This window comes from Procambarus clarkii, chromosome 79 (assembly GCF_040958095.1).
Source record: "Procambarus clarkii isolate CNS0578487 chromosome 79, FALCON_Pclarkii_2.0, whole genome shotgun sequence".
Lineage (NCBI taxonomy): Eukaryota > Metazoa > Arthropoda > Malacostraca > Decapoda > Cambaridae > Procambarus > Procambarus clarkii.
In genome coordinates this window covers 8019323-8045935 of record NC_091228.1, presented here as the reverse complement: position 1 = coordinate 8045935, position 26613 = coordinate 8019323, and the positions used below count along the sequence as shown (strand labels likewise).

Sequence of the window (26613 nt, the reverse complement as noted above, 5' to 3'; positions counted from 1 at the left end):
ACATTAATTAAAAAAAAAGTTATAAAATCCCCTTAGCATAAAATATAAATGAAAAAGCACGTTCGTAAACCCGTAGAAAGCATTATTGAGAGAGTGCATTAAGGCAACAGCGCTGCCCCGTACATAAAAGGAATTTTTTTGCAGGATATATAAAAGCCACTTACCAATATTGACCTGTGACGTGCTTTTTTTTATTTAGTATTTCATATAAAAGTCTCGGACATAAATTCGACAGGAGAATAAACTTGCCTATATGTATTCACGTGTGTTTGCAGGATCTTCCTCCAGCTCCTGGGCTCCACCTCACTTATAATAAAGGAAACATTGTTATCCCCTCAATTTAATGACTCTTCCTGTAACTTTCTGGCTCAATAAGGTCTTGGTACCTTTTGTGAACAGCTTTGCTTCGTCGATCTTGTTTAGCTATGCTTAGTACCTTTTATATCGTGAACATGTCCCCTCCCAGTCAACCTGTTTATTCTGTGTTACAAGGTTTATTTCTCTAAACAACTTCATAGATTAGATCACATATTTTCTAAGTTCATGAATAATATTGGGACATTAAGTCACAATGTGACTTATTGTCCATTTGGATTGGACATTTGGAGTGGACGGTGATTCGATCCGTTTAGGATGGTCCTGGACGGGTCAAAATCACCGTCACTCATCATCGAATCATTGTCGAATCATCAAATCGAGATTCGAGACATACAAGGGATCAGAAACCAGCCAAAACTTCCAGGAGATTTGTGAAGGCCAGCTTCACACTTCCCAGCATTGCACATGCCGCTGATGTTCTCTTGTTTGTGGAGCTCTGCAGGTGAAGATACTAGAATATCACCCCAGATCTCGCTACCTCCAGAAACTGCATCTCTCTCAGCTAACGGGGCTTCACAGCCATTGTGTCTCGTTATCATATAATAATTTTATTCTGCGCGTCTAGTCAATTTCATGTCTGCTACAAACATTTGTGTGAAGGATTTTCTGCTCTCCGGTTAGATAATATGTTTGTATGCATATATATATGTATGTATACAGGTATCTCATGTATATGCATACGGGATTGAGTATAGGTATGTGGGGAGCTTCGCTGTTAACGTCTCTCCTACCTGATATCCCTCCTTATTCCAATTCACCATTATTTATTTTTGTTTTGTGTGCGAGTGGCTGTGTTATTGAACCTTGTAGCAAATACCACCACCAGTTTCACTATAATATTCCAGGCAATCACCACCATGACAGCTATCACTATCACAGAGAGAGAAAAGAGAGAGAAAAGAGAGAAAAGAGCGAGAAAAGAGAGAGAAGAGAGAAAAGAGAGAGAAAAGAAAAGAGAGAAAAGAGAGAAGAAGAAAAGAGAGAAGAAGAAGAGAGAGGAAGAGAGAGAAGAAGAAGAGAGAAGAGAGAAAAGAGAGAAGAAGAAGAAGAGAGAGAAGAAGAAAAAGAGAGAGAAGAAGAAAGAAAAGAGAAAAGAAAGGAGAGAAGAGAGAGAAAAGAGAGAGAAAGAGAAAGAGAAAGAAATGAGAGTGTCAGACAGAGAATAAACAGCAGCAGCTATGGGGCAAGAAGCAGCTATGAACTCCCTAACCAGAAATCAAATGGAGACATTTACTTCCCCCAATGAATAATCTCTGTTTACATCTTCCCAGACACCAGATCGATATTATACATTTTGAATTCCCTTCACAATGGAACTTCCAGTTGTGATGCAGGTGAATTCAAGGTATCTAAGGGAAGAAAAAACAGTTGAGGTGCTTTAAGATGGTATTGTGGAACACAAAGGCGGATGTAATCGAGATGCGGGCATTCAGAAATGCGAGAAATCCCTGAAAATTTTGGATGCACCTCTTGTCTCTATGCTAGAGGCTCTATGCTATGCTAGAGGCTCTATACAATGACTTGTCTTCATCTACTCTCTGCCTTACGTATGTGCTTCATATGCACAAACATTACTAAGCAGACGAGGAGTCGCAATAACGTGGCTGAAATATGTTGACCAAACCACACACTAGAAAGTGAAGGGACGACGACGTTTCGGTCCGTCCTGGACCATTCTCAAGTCATTCCCACAATCGACTTGAGAATGGTCCAGGACGGACCGAAACGTCGTCATCCCTTCACTTTCTAATGTGTGGTTTGGTCAGCACAAACATTACTATGTGCTCCCTTAGCAATCGCAGGAGATGTCGAGGAGCATTACCGAAAGGCAGAAATTACATCACATGCGGGACAGGAAAATGAGGGGAAATGCGTAACAAGCTAGGAATTGAACTTGAAGTCAAACACGAACGGAACTTACAGCCCTCGATCCTTACCCTACGAATGAGGGTCTACGGTCCATGGAGCGTTTTGCCGTTGCGTGGGTGGGTACTTATCCGCCATTCCCTTATCGATTTTGGTTTCCCGTCCCTTCGCCCCGTCTCCTTTCATCTCCCGGGGAATTTACACCCATTTTACTAATCTGTTGTGTCGTGTGTGTCTGTCTCTCTCCTCCTCTCTACCTCGGCCTGCCAGCGTCCGATGGTCGCCATTCTGACCCGGACTTGGGCTTTGGATGATGACAACCGACACTGGTATGCTCCCGTCATGTCAATTGTCCATGATCGGTAGTACGAGGAACTATGCATGCCTCGCCGAACGCCGGAGAGTGAGGGGGAGAGCAAGGAAGTGTGGGGGTTTCGTCGGACGTAGAAGGGAACACGAGGAACAACGCATGCCTCGTCGGACGTAGCAGAGGGGATATGAGGAATTGTGCATGCTTCGTCGGACGTAGAAGGGAACACGAGGAACAACGCATGCCTCGCCAGACGCAGAAAGGAACACGAGGAACTACACATGCCTCGTCGGACGTAGCAGAAGGGAACACGAGGAACTGTGCATGCTTCGTCGGACGTAGAAGGCCAACTAGAATAGACAGACAACAGCATCAATGCAGCGGTGAAGCCATGATGCAAAGACCATATGTACATTGCTTCAATAACCTCTACTCAGATGTTGGCTGGATATCTATATCTACTGATACATTCGCTGGACAACAATATCTACTCTAAGTAACTATATCTATATTTCACCGTTAAACTCGAAACTTTCCTGAAACGTGTAGATGGAAAGCCCTCGTGACACAGGCAGAAGAGGGGAAATACTTCTTAATACATGCAGAAGAGGGGAACTCTTCTTAATACATGCAGAAGAGAGGGAAACGCTTCTTAATACATGCAGAAGAGGGGAAACGCTTCTTAATACAAGCAGAAAAGAGGGAAACGCTTCTTAAGAGCATAAAAAAGATGTGACAACAATTTAAGGAACCATCAAGACTTTTTTTTCCATTCCATCCCCCAAAGTGTTCCAATGGCATGAAAGGAAATGTCAACTTTGGCCAGAAACTCGTCTGTAAATGATGAGTGAGTCGTCAGTCTTACATCTAGCTCCTTCCTACCTCCCTTTCCCCTCCTTCCCACCGCGCTCTCACATCCCGTTACCCCTCCCATAATGCCTGTTCCACGATTTTAACGTCCATTCCTCTCCTCCTTGTGTCTCTGTTATTACCTCTTCGTCTCTCATGTCCACTGCCCACCCATCGCCAAAAATGAATCACAACTCTAATTTCTGTAGAAAAAAATCAGAGGACTTCCGTGCGATTGGCTATCACTCTGTACAATTGCGTGGGTGTGTGGAGGAGCTTGAGGTTAGGGTGGGAGGGTTATTGGGGTTAGGGTGGGTGGAGTGTCGAGGGTCGTGGGTTTAGGGTGTGAGGATGGAGACAGTCTTCTGTAGGGTTGTGGAATCTAGTGCCATGAACTAAGGGAGAAATTCACTGGGATCAAGGAAGGAATTCAGTGGCATTTAATAACAGAGGAATACAGCGCAATCAGCTGAGGAAGGGATACAGTGATATCAACTGAGGGAAGAATAGTGATGTCATCTATGGGAGGGATACAGTGACATTAACTGAGGAAAGAATAGTGATATCATCTATGGGAGGAATACAGTGACATTAACTGTGGGAGGCATACTGACTATCAGTCTACAGAAATAGAGCCAAAAAGAGGGAATTATTATTTAATTAGCCCAAATGGTATTCTCTCTCTTCTCTCTCTCTCTCTCTCCTCTCTCTCGTCTCCACTCTTCCCCTGTCTCCTGCCATCCCCCCATCCCTCCCCCCCCATAAGTCCCCGGATGACTATGGGTTCCAGGCGTAATGGAGTTCTGGTCAGAATTATGATCCATAAAACTGTTCCATCCAGCAGGGAAGAGCTTCTCTCTTCACTCGATACTCATGGGACCCCTTGTTCATCTGTACTGGGATGCATGCGAGAGAGAGAGAGAGAGAGAGAGAGAGAGAGAGAGAGAGAGAGAGAGAGAGAGAGAGAGAGAGAGAGAGAGAGAGAGAGAGAGAGAGAGAGAGAGAGAGAGAGCGTGACAGACATAAGCAGAAACGGTCTCATAAAGACATACAAATAGCCTAATAGATAGATAGATAGCCTGATAGATACATAACCTAATATGAGACCCAAGAACTGACACCAAATCGAAGAGAAACATGAGCAGAGGTACGCAATAACATGTATTGTTTCACAGAGTAACACGTGATGCTTGCAAAGTTATATGAGTTTAGAGTATGCTGAGTTGAAGGGTGATGCTGTGGGTGGTAGACCGAGTTCGATTCTGTAGATTTGTTATCAATCATTTTAGCTCAATTTTAATGTAAATTAAGAGACAATAAGTATCAATGATACATTATTTACCAAACGAACACATTTCCTTATGATAAAACATTGCAAAATATGAGAGAGAACCAAACTGATAATTTATACCTTTTTGAACATTATGAGTACAGGGTAATTTGCTTAGTACAAGTTTGTGTGGATAACCGATTTCTTATCAGCATGATAAATGCAAGATAAACCTAACTCAATCCCTATGTTTGGGTCCTTTCAAATCTGTTCTCACTAAATTAAACTACGCTTCCATTAACTATAATTCCACGCGACAACTGTAAGACTAAATCTCATTTTAAACAGAATAATCCATGTTTACATAAAAAAAAAATTATCATTCAATGCAGGTAAAAACCAGGAGCCAGATTCACGAAGCAGTTACGCAAGCACTTACGAACATGTACATCTTTTCTCAATCTTTGGCGGCTTTATTTACAATTATTAAACAGTTAATGAGCTCCGAAGCACCAGGAGGCTGTTTATAACAATAACAACACTTGATTGCGAAGTTTTCATGCTTGTAAACTGTTTAATAAATGTAACAAAAGCAGTCAATGATTGGGGAAAGATCTACAAGTTCGTAAGTGCTTGCGTAACTGCTTCTTGAATCCGTGTAAAATCAGTGTAAATCACTCCAAACATCTAACGTTAGATAATCGAATAACATTAATATGAAAGATAAATGTGTTAAACAAAATTATGTATTAATTAACAAATAATGGCGAGTAAATATAATTAATTTAGTAACAAAATTATTCAATTTTTATAGACCAGATGTCTTAGATGTTTGGTAGAGACGCCCGAGAGGCAGGTCTACAGACTCTCTTTAGACCAAGATAAGCAAAGGTCTTGGAAATGTAGGCCTACCTACTTCCTGGACACGTAGGCCTACATACTTTCTGGGGACGTAGCCTTACAGAAAGGGAGAAGTGGGAAAAATTAATAAAACAGAAATGAAGCAAGTGAGAGGAGCGGAGAAGGGAAAGAATATAAAATAACAAAGGGGTATTGATACAAAAATTGGCGAAGAACGAGAGAAAAAAAGAAATGAGAAAAGATACAAGCCGAAGTGAGAAAGACATTTGGAGAAGGAAAGATGAAAATGATGATAAAAGGGAGAGAGAAAAAGGGTAAATGTGAGTACAGAGTCAAAATTAATTAGTATTGATTTAGCGGTGGAAGAAAAGAGCCTCATTCCATGTCTTCTGCCACATTTATCTCGAATTTGTTCTTACTTCTGCTGCTGCTGCTGCTGTTCCTTATGCTGCTGCTCCCTCTCACCAGCCCCCCCCCCTCCCCGAACCCGTCACACCCCCACCACATAAGCCCTTTTCCCTTTCATAAAATATAATATTACTCAGCAATGGAACTACTGTATTTGGGGAAATTTTTTGTTTGTATTATTAATACATGAGGTACATCTGCATTAGTGCAGCTACCCTAGACTATATGAAGTGGAGTACAGTGTGTCAAAAAAGCTAACTAGGTGATGCTAAAAAATCCCCATCACACAGGATGGTTAGTCATACAGAGACATGTGATAAGCAGTCTGCACTGACAGACTCCTGATGCATTTTGAGGATATCATCAACACAAGATTGAATAAGGTAGCAGTGGTAATACAAGTCCCCATCTCGCAGGATGGTTAGTCATACAGAGCCATATGTTTAGTAGCTGGTACTGGCAAATTTTGGGTACACTGTGAGGATATCTTCAAGAATACCAGAGTGAATAAAGTAATTGCAAATTTTCCTCTGATGACGACAAACTCTTAGGGCATGTCAACCAATATTTCACACCAGACCAGAATTGATTCAGAAATAATTGAATGGAGGGTGTCAATAATGACTAATATAACTTAATTACATATATGTAACTCCTTTTTTGTAGTTAGGTTTAAATACAACAAATATACATGTGTATAAATACAAAAGAATGGGGGGGGGGTGGTAGGAGAAGAAAATATTAAAGGTTTCAGTGAGAATCCACAAGGTCTTCTCTGAATACTCTTTATTTTCTTCTCTGAGGCTATGGGTCCCCACACTTGCACACCAGAGGTGGTACCTCAACTTTTTATATTATATATATTTATATATTATATATGACAGTGTCAGACCATGGAGGAAAATTGAAACAGGAATTTCCTTAAGTACTTTCGTATATTAATACATCTTCAGGAGTGCTTCTGTGTGTATGTGTGTGTGTGTGTATATATATATACACATATAAAAATATGTGTGTATATATACACATAACTGTGTGTATGTGTGTGTATATATATATACACATATATAAGTCATATAAAAAGCTCTACTACACCAAGGTGGAGAAACTTTATTGTAGGGGTAGTGCTGTAGTGGATATAGAGTTATGGGCTACTGCTTCTATAATCCTGCCAACAATCCTCCTCAAATGATTGTACCTATAACAACAATTTGGTCCCAAGTTCCAACATACATTGATGGACCACCAGTAACCCACTTTTTGTACTATTAATTCAATAGCGTCTAGAAAAAAATTAGGTTAAAAAATATTTCAATATTCCCAGGCCTAATACAGTACTATAGTACTCTTTACTGCATTGTATTATACTATACGGTATAATACTATATAGTATAGTGCTATACCCTATGCATTTACCTTTATTCATATATTCCTCTACCCCTTTATACTATTATATTCTCAAGTCCTCTAATATTATATACAATTATACAACGAATACAATAATAATATGATACAATAGCAACATTTTGAGAAAGAACTACTTGGTTCCACAACCACTACTCCAAAAAATAACTCACAACTATAACCCTGTATGCAGATAAGCAATCTAACTATCTCGGCAGAAACGGAAATAACTTTCCTTTGATTTTCAACAGCACAGGACCCAGACGGCTGAGACTAGTGGGAGATGATTCAACACTGTGCCCACCTGGGAAGTCCAAAACCAGGGTTCGATTCCATCCTATAAAGATGGCAAGTTCAGTCCACTTTTTTATGTACGATTAGAACGCAAATTGTTTTATTGATTTGTCACTCCGTATAAAATCCAACCTTCTAACATAATCGGAAACGTACCCAGAGAAATCCGGATACTAAGTATCCGGATTTATCCGGATACTAAGTATCCGGATTTATCCGGATACTCAGTATAACTGAGTATATAGATAATTAAAGTATAACCATAGGAAACATATTTGTGAGCCGCTACTTATCATAGGACGCATTTGTAACGTTGAGTCACATAATGTGAAAATTGGCTACCTATTAGTTCAGAGAATAGGATGCCGAAGGGCTGAGTTTCTAAGGTGTCTTTTCGACAAATTTTTAGAGGAAAATTCTCACACTGGATTTGAGAATTTTTGTTTGGATAATGTGATTCTTGAGAAGCATTCCTGGTTGTGGTTGTGGTGTGTAGTTGTGGTGGGGTTGTGGCCGCCTAACAACTCGGGCTCGTAACTGGTTGGTCTGGAGCGGCCATAGTTGATGTGGGCTGACACAAGCTGGTGTATTGAACACCTGCGATATAAATATATTAAATTACAGATAAGTTGTTATTCACATTTTCCAGTTGACTTGTCTCACTACATTAATTCTGATGTGTGTGTGTGCACTCACACAGTCATTCCTTACACACACACACACACACACACACACACACACACACACACACACACCTCTAGGCTGGGCTAAGGTGGCCGAGTGGACAGCGCTCTAGACTCGTGGACCTATGGACCGGGGCTCGATCCCCGCAACCGGCGGAGACAGATGGGCTGAATTTTCTTAACCCTGATGGGCCTGTTACCTAGCAGTAAATAGGTACCTGGGAGTTAGACAGCTGCTACGGGCTGCTTCCTGGATGTGTATGTGTGTGTGGAGAAAAAAAAATAGTTAATCGTTAGTAACAGTTGAGTGATAGTTGAAAGGCGGGCCGAAAGAACAGAGCTCAACCCCCGCAAGAACAATTAGATGAATACAACTAGGTGATTGTTGACCTGACCACACACTAGAAGGTGAAGGGACGACGACATTTCGGTCCGTCCTGGACCATTCTCAAGTCGACTGTGATTGCGCACAATCGACTTGAGGACGATCCAGGACGGACCGAAACGTCGTCGTCGTCCCTTCACCTTCTAGTGTGTGGTCTGGTCAATATACTTCAGCCACGTTATTGTGACTCCTCGCCTACAACTAGATGAACACACACTTCACCCAGCTAATAAGAGAGAATACGGAACGATTTCCTTTGAAAGAGTTAAAGCCAGATTTACTCAAGTTTCACTCAAGTTACGATCAGGGATTCTGATTAACTGTTCCTGATTGTGCTGATGACCCCAGCTACAGTCCCTGGTGCTGCTTCAGCTCCTGTCTGAACAGCTGAGGTCAGGATAAAACAGCACAAGATTTAGAAGATTTAATATTGTCAGTTAATAATAATATACTCAAGATGTCTACCTTGAATTGTGAAAACTTGTGGGTTTATTTAATTAGTAAGATTACGAATCTGCATATATACTTTATACTTAGTATAAAGTTTTGGTATATAGTTTTCGCTTGCATATAAGCCTGGGGGGACCATTCAGGCTTGTTCGCATAGTAAGTGTATGTATAAATATACTTTATACATAGTAAGATGACGAATCTGCATATATACAAATATACTTTATGAGCGTGAAGTCATTTTAAGTAAAAGAACGCATGTATTTCTGTTCATACATGGAAATGCATTTAATACATCGAGGAATACATACACATATGTGTTTCGTACATAGCTCAAGTGATTCAGAGGGAGACTGTTGTTTGCCCTCGCCTGATGAACTTAACGATCGTTAGGGCATTAAGAAGAATACGGGTGAGGGACTTCACACGAGAATAGCCCTTGCGTCCAGGAGGACATAGAGGCAGTATTACCACCACACTCACAGTCGCATTGTTACGAGTCGACCGCAGTTGCTCGCGGTGCTTCACATCGTTTTTATCACAGGTTTAATACCAGTTTTGCTACGTTGCAAATTGACCCTAGAACACGTATGGAGTCAGCGCGTCTGGCCCTACACACACAAGGGTCAATGATATACCCTTTCCCCCTTGCACAGAGTAGGAGAGGTGGTGATTGAAGTTATCCCACATCTGGCAGGGGGAAATAGGCAGTTGCGCACAGTTGGGGAAAAGCTGTTTGGCCTCGTTTGACCTGACTTCAGATATCGCAGCCCTAACTACCGCCAACTACACCGACAGCGCCAGACGGGAGCATCGGGGTAAGGAGATCGATGCCCCATCTATCACATCTTGGCCAGACAGAAGTCAACATTAAGTTAGTAGTGATAAGACTGGATGACTTCGCTCTAAAGAGGTTATGCAGATCTAAGCTTCCCATTAGATGCGTGGGCGGAGTGTGTGGGGGGGTGAGGGGGGGTGAGGGGGGAGGGGGGTAGTTAAGGGGGTGAGAAGGGAGAGAAAGAGGGTTCATGGGGCTAGTGGGGGGGATGGAATGGGACAGGGGGGGGGGGGTTAGCTGATGAAGAAGGAGAACGGAAAAAGTGGGCTTCTGTCAATGGGGGTAGGAAAGAATACCAGTTGGGGGGGGGGGGTGGAGGGGGAGGGTGGTGGGGGGGAGAGAGGGTGTGTGAAGGGAAGGGAGGGAATTATCAGGGTGAAAGCGCCAACCCATTACAACTATATAGCACTGGGAAGGGGTCAGGAAAAAAAATTTAGGATACGATAGGGGGAAAGGAATGGTACCCAACTACTTGGACGGTCGGGGATTGAACACCGACCTGCATGAAGCGAGACCGTCGCTCTACCATCCAGCCGAAATTGTCGAGCAAGGGAGAGAGAGCTTCGTAAAGTTTAACTTTTAAAGTTGTCTGAGTAGTCGTTTGGTTATAACTTCATCCACGTTACGGTGTAACTTCCTCCACAACCAATAACTACTTTCGTTATTCGTAAGTTGTTTACCTGAAAAAAAAGTTAGGTAAAGATTTCCTGAGCCACACATGGCGTTGTGTAGTTCATTAGCTAAACAGAACGAATTTATACGAGCCGGACCAGGAGACTCAAATCAAGAATGGCATTTTGACTCGCCCTTCACTCATTCCTACCTCATGGCTAACCTCATCTCACAATCCCTCATCTACCATTACCTATACCCACCCACTTCTCTCCCACCCTCATAGCAGCACCAATGGGGTTCGGAAATCAATATCACTTAAATGCGAAATATGATGATGTTTGTGCTGGCCGTAGCTATGGGGTCGGGTCTCTCTCACCAGTTCCTATCCTCGGTAATGAGGACGAGGGAGGTGGAGGGCCCTGAGTGAGGGGGATAGTAAGGGGAAGAAGGGGTGAGGGGGGGAAGGGTTACTAAGGTGACAGGTGGTGTGGGGGTACAGGAGACGTAGGGGCTGACAGGAAGAGCGGACGGTAAAGAAATGGAATGATTGTTGGATAGAGAACTGGTGGACTGGATGGGTAAGAGGAGGGGATTTAATGAAGTGAGCAAGAGGTGAAAGTGTTATGAATTGAAGATTAGATCTTCCACGGAGGACAAGATGGTAGGTAAGAGGGTGTAGGGAACTAGGGCAGGAAATGGGTAGAATGTATAGCCACGAGAGAGAGAGGGAAGACTTGAGAATAGGCAAATAGTTGTTATAAACTAGAAGACAGATTAGGGAAAAATGCATACAGGGAGATAATGTTACAGTAGCATACAAGATGAATTTAGAGGTACGAATAAAGGAACCGTCAGAAGCAGCACCAGAGGCAGCAACCACTAGAGGCACCAGCAACCAACCAGAGGCACCACCACCACCCACAGGCACCAGAGGCACCACCACCAACCACAGGCACCACCACCAACCACAGGCACCAGAGGCACCACCACCAACCAGAGGCAGCTCGCTGGCATACCACCATTAATTCCTATAATAACAATACGTTCTAATACCATCCAATCTAAAGACTCCTACCCCTCCTCTTCACCTAATCCTATCCTGTTGACTTGTCGCAGCATCATGTTCCAATGAGAATCTTCATATATATTTGCTGCTAATACCGATTCCTACATATTATTAGCAAATGCATTTATATACATTAAAAGATGTATACATGCAGCGAAAACATGACATATCAATCAATCTGGGAAACTACAAATCAAAGCTGAGAACAGTCAAACTAGTACGACTTGCTCGATAAAGAAAAACTTTTTTAATGCATAACTAAAACCGTATTGGCATTTGGTTGTTTATATACGTGTAATTTGTTTAAACGAACACCACCAGGGCGCTGATATCCACATCCCTGTACAGTGTGTGGTGTGCGTGAGCTGATATCACGACAGATGCGTGAGGTGAACACGGATGTAAATCATGTGCTCTGATAACGATTCTCTACACTGTTCTTGTAAATAAAAAAAACACAGATTTCTCCCACTTTACAAAAGTAGTATTAATCCTTGTCTAATTTATCGATTATCTATGACTATGACCCTTCTGAAGATGTATTATTAAATACGAAAGTACTTAAGGAAATTCCTGTTTCAATTCTTCCTCCGTGGTCTGACACTGTCACATTTTTCATCACGTGTTAACTTTCGTGATTTACACACAAAATAATTCTATGAAATTCGCACTTACGGATATCTTGTCAAAGATTGACATGTGCACAGAGATAATCTCGTCTAAGGAATGACTACCTGTCCCTCCTCCTCCCCCTTACCTGCATTAGAGGAACCTGCTTGTCTCAGGTGAAAATTAAATCTCAATTAGAACTAATAATCCCACTGATCTATCCTCCCCCTGTCCATCACCGCCTCTTTCCCCTTCTCCCTTTCCTTATCACATCTCCACTTACCCCAACCCCTCTTTCCCCATTTCTCCCCATTCATATCTGCCCCTTCATCTTCCTCCAGTACTTATCCCCTATTCCGTTCCTTTCCCCACAAAAATCCTGCTCTTCTCATGGTGAAATCGGCAAAAAATATATAAAAATATATATAACACTTCTCTCACTAACTTACAGGACCATATACTTTCCACGGGAGCAGGGAACACAATAATCTCGCTTCGTTTCCTTCCTATCTACGATTCAGGTGGTGCCAGAGCGCGGCCTTCAAGACCTAATAAGAGATCCCATGTCTAAGGTAGGTACGTGGACTGGCTCCAGGTCGGAAAGTCTTGCAAGGCACATCGAAGCTGCTGCATATTGAAAAGCAAATCCTTCCTCCCTTCAATTTTCCCCCATATTAAGGTATATTACCGCACAAGGGACGCATGCGACGGCCAGTCCGCACGAGTACTTAGGGTCTTGCGGACAGACGGGTTGACAAGGTCGGGTTTGCCCTGGCATCGCTACCCGAGGCGCAGTAGGTGGAGTAAGCTAATGTGAAGAGGATGCAGGTTTAATATTCGTCAGACATGGCGGCATGCCTCCAATGCTTCTCAGACGGAGGGGGGATGGATTCTTATGAGATTCTTCTCCGGCGGAGTTCTTGTCGTCGTCGTGGTCGTCCGGGAGTCGCTGCTGCTCATTTGTGTGTCTGTCGTTAAATCGGATTTTCGCGTTAACCGAACACAAACTTAGAAAGTGAAGGGACGACGACGTATTCAAATCTCGTCATTTATAATGCTTCTCTTTCAGTGCTGATCAAGTGCGCTAATAATTGCTTTAAGGAATTATCTTTAGAGAAAATATGCTTTTGAGAATTAGCAAAGCTGAAAAGCAGAGACCTCCCACAAATTAATACTGTTGCAATGTAATGCTGAGAAGGGGTAAGCAAGTCAGGGGAACGCGCCAAGCCATTACGGCTATATAGCACTTGTATGGGGTCAGGATAAGGATTTGGGATGGGACGGGAGTGGGGGGGGGGGTAACATCTTGAGGTTATCTTGACATAAGTATAAGTAACATAACATAAGTATATATGTTATATCCATAACATAAGATAACATCCAGGTTATATCCAGGTAACATAAGTATATATGTTATATCCACGATGACCTGAAGTTAAGGTTCATATCCCAACAGTTAAACTAGCGGGTCTAGACCAATTCTAAAAAATTCTAGAAATTCTAAAAAAAAAAAAAAGAGAAATTTACAACGTGGAATTTGCAATAAAGAGATATTCGCTACGTGAAATTTGCAGTAACGAAATATTCGCAAGATGAAATTTTTAATAACGTGAAATTTCCAGTTACTATTGGAGCGTGAGATCTAGCTCTATATATTCAGCCTTCCCAGCATTTCTAAAATAATCCTTTCCACATCAATAGACGTCCTTGATCTGTGGCGTAATTTTCCTAACTTATGTATAGAAGTGTTTTCGAAAACCGTTTCTTTCAGTGCGTGTCCCTCTGCCCACATCCCGGCTAATGATAATTGGCTTACATATGTATGTCTCGGTTACATATCCAAGACATGGAGGATGGAAGTGTTGATGGATGAAGAGAGGTGAAGAGAGGCTGATAGCGTACATAGTGTGGCGGTGGACAAGGTGAACACGACGGGCTCGCCATAGCCCGTGCTACTTGGAATTTTTTGTTCTCAGTAGCTGAATCAAACACAACTACATCACTAGTCCATTACACACATAGATCACACTAACGTGATGCATCAAATTAACAAATCCACAAAGGCCGTGACGAAGATTCGAACCTGCGTCCGGGAGCATCCCAGACACAGCCTTAATCGACTGAGCTACGAGCTACTGAGCTTCGTAGCTCAGTCGATTAAGGCAGTATCTCTGATGCTCTCGGACGCAGGTTCGAATCCTCGTCACGGCCCTTGTGGATTTGTTCACTGGTCCATTGTTCCCTGACAGGACTTAGTGTTTAATTGTAACTTCCTTACTGGCAGTGAATCAAACCACTTGGGCTGGACGGTAGAGCGAGGACTGTCCTAGTTTTTGGCCAGCCCGTCCTCCAAAAATGTGGTGGTAAATGTAAGAAGACAAATAAGTGCAATTATGTACTATTCATAGCAGTTAGGAATTGTACTTATTTTCACTTAGTATTAAATCGTACTGTCAAATATATTGTGAATATTTGAGTTTACCTGAAAAACTGAATAGAAAACCACAACCTCACCTAACCGTCTTAGTTTTTGAAGATAATAATTTTATTGCTTCCTAATTACAATTAGTACTTAACTTATAGCTATATTGATATTACAGTTTTATAAAACTAATAAAACAAAACTAAAATATATCAATAAATTGTAAATTAACTCAGGATATTTTAAAATTTTGCATAAAATCTATGTTGTTTAATAAACCTGAAAAAGAAATTCCTGATATTTAAAACTTGTGTATAGCCAATTGAAGATGAAATCTTCGTCCTAAAATTCTGAGTGTCTTAACAGAAAACGAGGAGAATTAAATCGGGGGAGGGAGTTGGGTAAATGTAACAGCCCCATAAGTGCAATTATGCACTGTTTATGACAGTAAGAAAGTGTACTTATTACACTTAGTATTAAATCGTACTGTCAATTCGGAGGATGGGTTGCTTTTGGCACCAGTTCTTTCCTCCGTCCTGACCTAAATCCTTATTCCTCGTTTCATTTTCAACTGCTTCATAGTCGAAATGACCTAGCGGTTTCTGATGATGTGTATGTGTACTCACCTAATTAAACCTTGCAGGATTGAGCTCCGGCTCATTGGTCCCGCCTTCACAACTGTCAATCAACCCGTATACAGATTCCTGTATGCGCATAAATATAAATTTGATTCATTAAATATGCAAAGATTTGTTAAATATGCAAATTTACATATTTATTTTGTAAATATTTAGTGATTACACTATAATTTACATGATTAAAAATACGTTCAGAAAGCGAAAACGACAACCGCGTTTTGAGAAAGAGCTGTACCAAAAATTTCTAATATTCTACAGCAGAACAAAAATAAAACACAGAGAGATGCAAATAACATGTATACCACGGACTCCAATCACAGTGCTTGGCCAACAGAGAAGCCGCTGTCACAAGGGGAGAATACTATTATGCACGTCGTGTAGCATGTTGGAAGCTTTTGGGCAGGTTTCTGTGTGAGTGCATCTCTCTCATCTCTCTCATAAACATATATATATTTGTTTTATTGTACACAGATGTCAAGGTGTACACACACACACACACACAGACACACACACACAGACACACACACAGACACACACACACAGACACACACACACAGACACACACACACAAGACACACACACACAAGACACACACACACACAAGACACACACACACGACACTGGAAGACAGAAGAGTATGGGGAGAGATGATCACAACCTACAAAATCCTCAGAGGAATCGACCGGGTAAATAAGGATAAACTATTCAACACTGGTGGGACGCGAACAAGGGGACACAGGTGGAAACTGAGTACCCACATGAGCCACAGAGACGTTAGAAAGAACTTTTTCAGTGTCAGAGTAGTTAACGGATGGAATGCATTAGGTAGTGATGTGGTGGAAGCTGACTCCATACACAGTTTCATATGTAGATATGATAGAGCCCAGTAGGCTCAGGAACCTGTACACCAGTTGATTGACGGTTGAGAGGCGGGACCTAAAGAGCCAGAGCTCAACCACTAAGTGTTAATGAGATTTGCAATACGCCAGACTGCCAAACAGCTGCAAAAGAACAGTTCTGCCGCGACGTTCCTGGTATTAAAACACCCGCATGTTTGATCCAGCTGCCTCGTCCAGCTCTCCACCCCCGCCCACACCGCCTACAGACCCGCCCACACCGCCCACGGACCCGCCCACACCGCCCACGGACCCGCCCTCACCGCCCACGGGCTCTCAGAGCTCAACAGGCGCGTCGAGGAACCAGATATGACAAAGCGCTTCACGCGCAATACTGAAATTGAAACGGAAATGTAATAAAACCGATGTTCCTGGAACACGTGTGTGTATGTGTCACCTGTTGTTGATGTTGGACATGTGTGTTGGTGTAGAGGTGTGTTGGTGTAGGGGGTATGTGGGCGTAGGGGGTATGTGGGCGTAGGGGGTATGTGGGCGTAGGGGGTATGTGGGCGTAGGGGGTATGTGGGCGTAGGGGGTATGTGGGCGTAGGGGGTATGTGGGCGTAGGGGGTATGTGGGCGTAGGGGGTATGTGGGCGTAGGGGGTATGTGGGCGTAGGGGGTATGTGGGCGTAGGGGGTATGTGGGCGTAGGGGGTATGTGGGCGTAGGGGGTATGTGGGCGTAGGGGGTATGTGGGCGTAGGGGGTATGTGGGCGTAGGGGGTATGTGGGCGTAGGGGGTATGTGGGCGTAGGGGGTATGTGGGCGTAGGGGGTATGTGGGCGTAGGGGGTATGTGGGCGTAGGGGGTATGTGGGCGTAGGGGGTATGTGGGCGTAGGGGGTATGTGGGCGTAGGGGGTATGTGGGCGTAGGGGGTATGTGGGCGTAGGGGGTATGTGGGCGTAGGGGGTATGTGGGCGTAGGGGGTATGTGGGCGTAGGGGGTATGTGGGCGTAGGGGGTATGTGGGCGTAGGGGGTATGTGGGCGTAGGGGGTATGTGGGCGTAGGGGGTATGTGGGCGTAGGGGGTATGTGGGCGTAGGGGGTATGTGGGCGTAGGGGGTATGTGGGCGTAGGGGGTATGTGGGCGTAGGGGGTATGTGGGCGTAGGGGGTATGTGGGCGTAGGGGGTATGTGGGCGTAGGGGGTATGTGGGCGTAGGGGGTATGTGGGCGTAGGGGGTATGTGGGCGTAGGGGGTATGTGGGCGTAGGGGGTATGTGGGCGTAGGGGGTATGTGGGCGTAGGGGGTATGTGGGCGTAGGGGGTATGTGGGCGTAGGGGGTATGTGGGCGTAGGGGGTATGTGGGCGTAGGGGGTATGTGGGCGTAGGGGGTATGTGGGCGTAGGGGGTATGTGGGCGTAGGGGGTATGTGGGCGTAGGGGGTATGTGGGCGTAGGGGGTATGTGGGCGTAGGGGGTATGTGGGCGTAGGGGGTATGTGGGCGTAGGGGGTATGTGGGCGTAGGGGGTATGTGGGCGTAGGGGGTATGTGGGCGTAGGGGGTATGTGGGCGTAGGGGGTATGTGGGCGTAGGGGGGTGTGGGGAGTAGAAGATTTGGGTGTAGGGATGTGTGGGGTGTAGAAGGTGTGGGTGTAGGGGTGTGCGTTTAAGGGGGGTGTGCGTTTAAGGGGGATGTGCGTTTAAGGGGGGTGTGCGTTTAAGGGGGTGTGCGTTTAAGGGGGGTGTGCGTTTAAGGGGGGTGTGCGTTTAAGGGGGGTGTGCGTTTAAGGGGGGGTGCGTTTAAGGGGGGTGTGCGTTTAAGGGGGGTGTGCGTTTAAGGGAGGGTGCGTTTAAGGGGGATGTGCGTTTAAGTGTGCGCGCGTTTAAGGGGGTAGTAAGGACAACTAGGTGCATCGGGACAGAATGGGGGGTATAGGGAGGAAGAGGAGAATAAAAGAGGCGGAAACAATAGAACTAATTGATGCAGCATGAGAGAAACAGGTGTCGAGAGACGAAAAAATACAAGTGTTCCTGATGAGTTAAATGTTAATGAGGAGAGAACAGCTGCGGTCGAGGTGAACAGCAGGAGGTTAAACAGGTGTAGGGAGAGGCGGGGGAGGGTATGGAGCAGGTGTAGGGGAGGAGGGTATGGAGCAGGTGTAGGGGAGGAGGGTATGGAGCAGGTGTAGAGGGAGGAGGGTAACGAGCAGGTGTAGGGGGAGGAGGGTATCGAGCAGGTGTAGAGTGATGAGGGTATCGAGCAGGTGTAGAGTGAGGAGGGTATCGAGCAGGTGTAGGGGGAGGAGGGTAACGAGCAGGTGTAGGGGGAGGAGGGTATCGAACAGGTGTAGGGGAGGAGGGTATCGAGCAGGTGTAGGGGAGGAGGGTATCGAGCAGGTGTAGAGTGAGGAGGGTATGGAGCAGGTGTAGAGGGAGGAGGGTAACGAGCAGGTGTAGGGGGAGGAGGGTATCGAACAGGTGTAGGGGAGGAGGGTATCGAGCAGGTGTAGAGTGAGGAGGGTATCGAGCAGGTGTAGAGTGAGGAGGGTATCGAGCAGGTGTAGAGGGAGGAGGGTATGAAGCAGGTGTAGAGGGAGGAGGGTATCGAGCAGGTGTAGAGGGAGGAGGGTATGAAGCAGGTGTAGGGGGAGGAGGGTACCAAGCAGGTGTAGGGGTAGGGCACCAAGCAGGTGTAGAGGGAGGATACCAAGCAGGTGTAGGAGAGCGCCCTTAACAGATGTCAGAGAGTAAAACAAAAGAAATTAACCTGTAACAAACCTCGAAAGTTCTCAAAAAAAAAATGCACTAAAAATCACATTAGCCGTTCGCAAACATTCACACAATGTCCCACACGCACACACTATTCGTGGGTCCTCGATTGGGTTAAGTTCAGGGAACGTAGTACATCATATTAGTGACGTTCTGAACTCCGACAAGAGCGAGCTGTCACACAGTACAATGGTGTCTCCCATTCGTGCTTCCCTCTGCGTGAATTGTAATACACCTATTACTGTATACACGTATTGTATACACCTATTGATACTTTTATTACAGTGATCTTGCTAAAATTATGTTAAAAATATGATTGAAATGTTTGAAGAAACTGACTACAAGGCTTAAGTGCTTGAATGAAGGTGAAGGAACGACCCCAATTTATATATATATATATATATATATATATATATATATATATATATATATATATATATATATATATATATATATATATATATATATATATATATATATATGGGTAATGAAAAGCCAATTTTCGGATGTAACCTACATATCCAGCTGGCATTTTCTGATGGTTTTCCGAAAATTTGGGTTTTAAAATTTTTACACGTATAATGGGTCTTTCCTTTGAACTTTCCATACATTGATCTCACGCTCAAAATCTCAGTGACCGATCTCCAAATACACACATTTCGTATTTACATTAAAAGTATACATAATTATAATAATAATTCATGAATGAATAAATACAAGATCTATGTATAAAATACGTATGTGTAAATGTGCATTAAATACATAATATTTGTATTAAATACATATTTACAAATACATTATATATGTATAAAAAGTACGGGATATATGTATACAATATATAAATGGAATGTCGTGGGTTTCTATATTAGACAATCAACAGTCAGAAAGGCAGGGTCCAAGGAGCTAACAGCCTAAAGTTGCAGTCACAAATAACACACACGCATACACACACACACAACGCGCACACACGTGGAATGCATTAGGCAGTGATGTGGTGGAGGCTGACTCCATACACAGTTTCAAATGTAGATATAACAGCGCCCAGTAGGCTCAGGAATCTGTACACCAGTTGATTGACGATTTAAAGGCGGGACCAAAGAGCCAGAACACAACCCCCGCAAGCACAATTAGGTGAGTACATACACACACGCGTGCGCACATATGTACGCACACACACATTCGTCCCCTGAGGACCTGTCATCCCCACAAAAAATGGCAGCAGAATGCGAAGATACGTAACAGATAGGCAGCAAATTTCAGCGAATTTACATAAGCATTCATAGATATATTAAACGTCCAGAGCCGGCAGAGGACAGACTTTTAGATTGTATCGTTTCCAGCACTCGGTAATTTGCATAAATATAAACATTCACGCATTTATACAAAGGGTAACAAGTCAGGCGTCGCACGCGATCGCCCAGCGCGCTCATGCACTCAAACACGCACTTCTCCTCCTCGAGTGTGTGTGGAGACGAACTCTCACCTCCAGAATGTTTATAAATGCACTCCAATTTTTTGTGCCTCGCGGATGGTCCAATTAGATTCTATCTCCCGTGCGTGAACGCACTCACACACACACGAAAGTGCGTGCGTGTCCAGGTATACAGATAACGTTCGTGCAACGTGAAAATTGCACAGGTTAGAATTTTCATATCGTTGGCGCGGGATAATTTAGCGAGACGATAAATCTTCAGATTAATAATTCATGGAGAGATAAAAAGAAACAATCTCCTGACTGTTATTCACTAATTTACAATGAATGACGAGATACCTTGAGGTGCTTCCGGGGCTCAGTGTCCCCGCGGCCCGGTCGTCGACCAGGCCTCCTGGTTGTACAGAGATTCAGAGATAACTGAAAATATTACATCATTAATTTACTAGAGAACGGACAGTATCGAGGGGGATATAATAGAGGGATATCATATGTTCACTATTGATGTCATGTTCATTATTGATGTATTTTTCATGTCATGTGTAAATAGGACCCTCTGTTTTCCTCTATTGCAGGATATCAAGCGAGTTTAGATAACCATTTCTTGCATAAATCACCAAGATAGATGTGGATATTACCCAGTCTTGGGGGGGAAGGGAGGGTTTGGCGTCAAAGTGGTTAGGCACTATTCCTTTCCCCCCCCCCCTTTCCGTCCCATCCCAAATCCTTATCCTGATATTTTGCAAGGCGCTGTATGGTCCTAATGGCTTTAGCGCTTTCTCCTAATAATTACCTAACCATACCGGTCACGGGGTCGTTATACGCAGGTCCCGGTGTATGTTATACTCAGGTCAAAGGGCAGTGCGTTATATACGGGTCACGGACGGTTATATATCCTGTTCAGGGAACAAAATTTTTTTGGGGGAAAATGTTTATTAACGTCAAATCTTTTTGTCATTTCAAGGTTCAAAACTCCATTGCTCTTTAGTCTTTTGTTCAGTCTTCTTTTCGACGACTGGAACATACAGACTTTCCAGGCTTGCAAGTCTTAATTCTGACGTGGTTAATGGTGTTGATTACTGTCCTTGCATGATGAAAGAGGGCTTTGAACAAGTCTACAGGGTTGTGTGTATGGAACTATCAGTAAGTGTTTTTTTACTGCGTTAGAACTTGCATAAGACATATTTTGAAAGTTTAACATGCTTTTCATACTTCCCCGACTCACACTGGTGTGTGTGTGTGTGTGTGTGTGTGTGTGTGTGTGTGTGTGTGTGTGTGTGTGTGTGTGTGTGTTTGTGTCTGTACTCACCTAGTTGTGCTTGCGGGGGTTGAGCTCTGGCTCTTTGGTCCCGCCTCTCAACCGTCAATCAACTGGTGTACAGGTTCTTGAGCCTATTGGGCTCTATCATATCTACACTTGAAACTGTGTATGGAGTCAGCCTCCACCACATCACTTCCTAATGCATTCCATTTGTCAACCACTCTGACACTATAAAAGTTCTTTAAAAAGTTTTTTCTCTAAAAGAAAGTTGTGTGTGTGTACACACCTGCATGAACACTTATTTCACATATATCTGTCCGTCCCTCATTTATGGTATCCCTACCCCTCCTTCGCTTTCTCATACTCCCTCCATCTCCACGATTCCCTCTCTTCCTTCCTTCCTTCCTCCTCCTCCTTCCCTCCCATCCCCCCCTCACTCTCTCCCTGTTCCAAACTCCTCCTATCTACCATCTGATCAAAATATAACATACGTTTTCCATACATTTGCATCAGTGCAATAAAACACAGCTTACATGAAAGCTGTTAATGAAAGGTGTTACAGAGAGGGCCTTCAGTTGCCTCGTTGACGTGTGCTGGTAATTACAGTCTTCTGCCTACTACCGAACTCCGAGTTGTCACTCCCTAAACGACATGCATGTTCCTCAATGTTTTATCCCTCACCGGTATTGCATATAAACTAATTATACAATGGTATATGTCATTGACATATTGCTGCATATAAACTAATCATACAATGACATACTATGGCACTTGACACGTTAACATACTACATATTAATGACATACAGTGCAAACTCTCATAGTTCAACATTTAACAGATTCTGGGGCTATCCCAGCATGGGAAGTACGTAATTTGAAAATTACTTGAGTGTTCCCAAGAATTTCATTTGCAGAAAACCAAATTCTTCACACCGTTTCAAAGAAAAGGAAGATATACTTCTTATATTTTAAACCAAAGATTTGTAATACAATAGAGTTATAACGTGACAATATTCTCTGTTTAGGACAAAGATTCACTAGTTACTTTACAAGGGAGACTAATAGTGGAGCTGTAATATATTTTAAATCACAAATATTTAAATTACTATCCAGTTGATGTGAGAATGAGCTTGTTATCTCGCAGTTATCACTTAACCCTGGTGATGGTCTCGTAGCCTGGTGGATAGCGCGCAGGACTCGGAATTCTGTGGCGCGGGTTCGATTCCCGCACGAGGCAGAAACAAATGGGCAAAGTTTCTTTCACCCTGAATGCCCCTGTTACCTAGCAGTAAATAGGTACCTGGGAGTTAGTCAGCTGTCACGGGCTGCTTCCTGGGGGTGGAGGCCTGGTCGAGGACCGGGCCGCGGGGACACTAAAGCCCCGAAATCATCTCAAGATAACCTCAAGAAGATGGTATCGAGGAAGGACACACAAGATACGTCATGGACATCACAACTGAAAATTTCAAGGTCAGCCTTTTGTAGCTCAAATAATTTATATCCGTAACAAGATTGACCAAATTCTTCAATAATGACACCAGAAAATAGTTTACAAGTGGGATCTGTGAGGAACACAACATGGCCCCCAGATGATTTTCAGAATGCTGGAATCTCTCTGCCTAATAGTTTTAGAGTGGAATGTCGATAAATCGAGTCCTTCGAGTTAAAAGCAACCACAGCACATTTCGCACGACTGAACATAAGAACATAAGAACAAAGGTAACTGCAGAAGGCCTATTAGCCCACACGAGGCAGCTCCTATCTATAATCCCCCAATCCCTCTCATAAAGTTAGGTGGCATTCTGCACTATGCCATTTACATACGTCTATCAGGTTTTTCACAGCATCTTTGGTCGTTTCGAGAAGTAAATCATCAGTATAAACAGAAAACATTTGCCTTAGTACTGTCCTATGCAACAGCAAACTCTGTTTCTCAACATTTTCAACAGTGGAACAAGAATGATAGCAACAATTTAGGAGTAATAAAAACACCTTGAAAGAGGTTGTCTGCTCTTGAGTGATAAACATGATGTGGGCAGTGAAAAGGCAGGATTTGATCAGGTTACTGCTCATGCTGCTTCTGCTACTGCTCTTAAATGCTACTATTACTAATGCAAACAAACATTACTGCTGATTCTGCAAGCATCTGCTACTATCAACACAAATTACAGCTATTAACACCTATTCCTGCTACTACCAACACCTATTCCTGCTACTAACAAACCCTATTCCTGCTACTACCAACACCAATTATTGCTACTAACAAACCCTATTCCTGCTACCACAAACACCTATTACTGCTATTATCAACACCAATTTCCACTATACACACACACTCACCTACATCCACGGGAATTGTTCCATCATCTTCCTTGTTTGAAACAAAAAACATAATCATAGGAGACATTAGACAACAATGATAACGAAATGTTATGCTTATCAGAAGGTAAATATATTTGGCAATTCACTCAATAGCTATAACCATAAAAACACGTTTTTATCAAAATGTTTGGAACAGCAAGGAATAGCTGTGTTGTTTTTATATCCCCAGACCCGAAAACACCGGAGTGTTATTGATGGAAATAAGCAATGTAGAATCGCCACATGCATACTCAATTCTATATTGCAAGATGAGATGTATCAATCACATAACCCAGAAAATATATGTATACATATATAAACCAGCATATTGCAAGACAGGGCTTCAGGGAGGGGGAAAAACACAATGATGCAGGCGTACCAACACCCAGATCCGCCCAGACCAGGTCATTTTGAATTACGAGTGGACATTGTGAATACAGGGGAAACTGGTCACTGACTAGCGGTCTTAAAGACGTTTCCGATCATCCGTCCGGTCGCCCTATGGCCTCTTAGACATACAGCTCAAACTCGCCTGGTTAAGGGTATGCAAATCGGTCTCTGTGGCTGTCTCCATCTGCGTAAGGTGTTTGTCTACCTGTCTGAGAGAACTTTATATCGAGGGAATCAAGTGATCGCTTTGCGTCCATCTCACCTGGGAGTCCGTTCAGTAAACAAAGCTGCCTGTGTTCACGTCTCCTTGCAAATGTGGGAACCGTTTCTTGGTTCAGGGGAATGTAGATCAGGGGGAATGATAGGAGATAGGAGTAATGTGTGGAATATAGGTAATGCATTTATTGTTAATGGACATGAGCAAAGGCCATTGATTCAATGGACTTCGACAACATCAGTAACTTTCCTGTTTGTTTTAGTTAGCGATAGAAGCAGACTGCAAAATCGGAATTATTGTAGTAAATTAAACAGAAGGGGAAGGCTAATTACATGGGAAAGCCCCAAGCCATTACGACTATATAGCACTTGGAAGGTGGTCAGGATAAGGATTTGGGATGGGACGGAGGGGAAAGGAATGGTGCCCAACCACTTGGACGGTCTGGGACTGAACGCCGACCTGCATGAAGCGAGACCGTCCCCCTACCGTCCACAGCCCAAGTGGTTGGAAAATTAAACAGAAGAGTAAAAGGAATTGTAGCAATGGTTAGACCCTTCTTAGCAAGGAGCCATGAACAACGGTGAGGGTATGGTACTCACCGTATACGGTCGGCCGAGCGGACAGCACACTGGACTTGTGATCCTGTGGTCCCGGATTCGATTCCGGGCCCCGGCGAGAAACAATGGGCAGAGTTTCTTTCACCCTATGCCCCTGTTACCTAGCAGTAAAATAGGTACCTGGGTGTTAGTCAACTGTCACGGGCTGCTTCCTGGGGGATGGAGGCCTGATCGAGGACCGGGCCGCGGGGACACTAAAGCCCCGAAATCATCTCAAGATAACTCAAGATACGAACACAAACCAGCAACTTCAACAGTACTAACACAGGTAAAGTCTAGTTGTTCACAGCTCCTGGAGTGACAAAGGTGAAAGTAAATCATCGCCACCATGAACAAACCAACAAAACCATCATACCTAGAGGTTATTTCGGGGCACAGCGACCCCACGGCCCGGTCGTCGACCAGGCCTCCTGGCCACCACATGAACAAACCAACAAAGCCACCATACCTAGAGGTTATTTCGGGGCACAGCGACCCCACGGCCCGGTCGTCGGCCAGGCCTCCTGGTCACCACATGAACAAACCAACAAAGCCACCATACCTAGAGGTTATTTCGGGGCACAGCGACCCCGCGGCCCGGTCGTCGACCAGGCCTCCTGGTCACCATGAACAAACCAACAACCACAAAACCCAACTAAAAATACGAGCAATAGAACCAATAAACGACAAATGAACACAGGATGTAAATCGTAAGAGCAGTAACAACATCTTCAAGCAGCCACAACAACAGCTGCTGAGGTCATTACTGTCTTGGGGGGTGAGAGTTACACAGTGCCTACCACAACAGTCTGGTACAACAACAGCCACTGCATTAACAAGAGACCGAAGCAGACATTGCCCAATCAATTCCAGTCGAAACGTCTCGGGAATACCAGTTACAAAAGCAACAGCAGATCATCCTGAGAATCAAAGCGGTTATATAAATACAAAAAAGTCGCAGTAGCAGTGACGACAACAACAGCATCGCTGTAGCAGGATTTAGCAGGCTGTGGTAGGATGGAGTAGGCTGTGGCAGGCTGTGGTAGGATGGAGTAGGCTGTGGCAGGCTGTAGCAGTCTGTAGCAGTCTGTAGCAGTCTGTAGCAGTCTGTAGCAGGATGTAGCAGGATATTCCAAGAATCAACAACGAAAAGTAGCAGCAGGCCAATCCTAAAAGCAACAGCAGCACCAGAAATCCAATCTGAAAAGTTTGAAGAAAAGTTACAATACGCACAATCAGGTGTGGATCAGAGATATGTTTTAGCGTATCTCTTGGCTTGGAACCACGCAATACAAAAGCTAAGCGAGGGTGGCTAATACAATACGAACTGGCGAAAGAGGTGTGGTTTTGGGAGATAGCGAAGAGGAAACATGGATTACAGGACAAGCTAACAAAAACGCTCA

At 43.8% G+C, this 26613-nt stretch overlaps 1 protein-coding gene across 1 annotated transcript in view; it reads left to right on the top strand.

Annotated features, from left to right (window-relative positions):
• Positions 1-16599, top strand: part of LOC138357649 (circumsporozoite protein-like) — a 61753-nt gene extending 45154 nt beyond the window's left edge. Inside the window, exon 3 of the mRNA XM_069314652.1 lies at positions 16423-16599. Within this exon, the coding sequence (XP_069170753.1) occupies positions 16423-16599 (177 nt within the window). The remainder of the gene's footprint in view (positions 1-16422) is intronic.
• The last annotated feature ends 10014 nt before the right edge of the window (positions 16600-26613 follow it).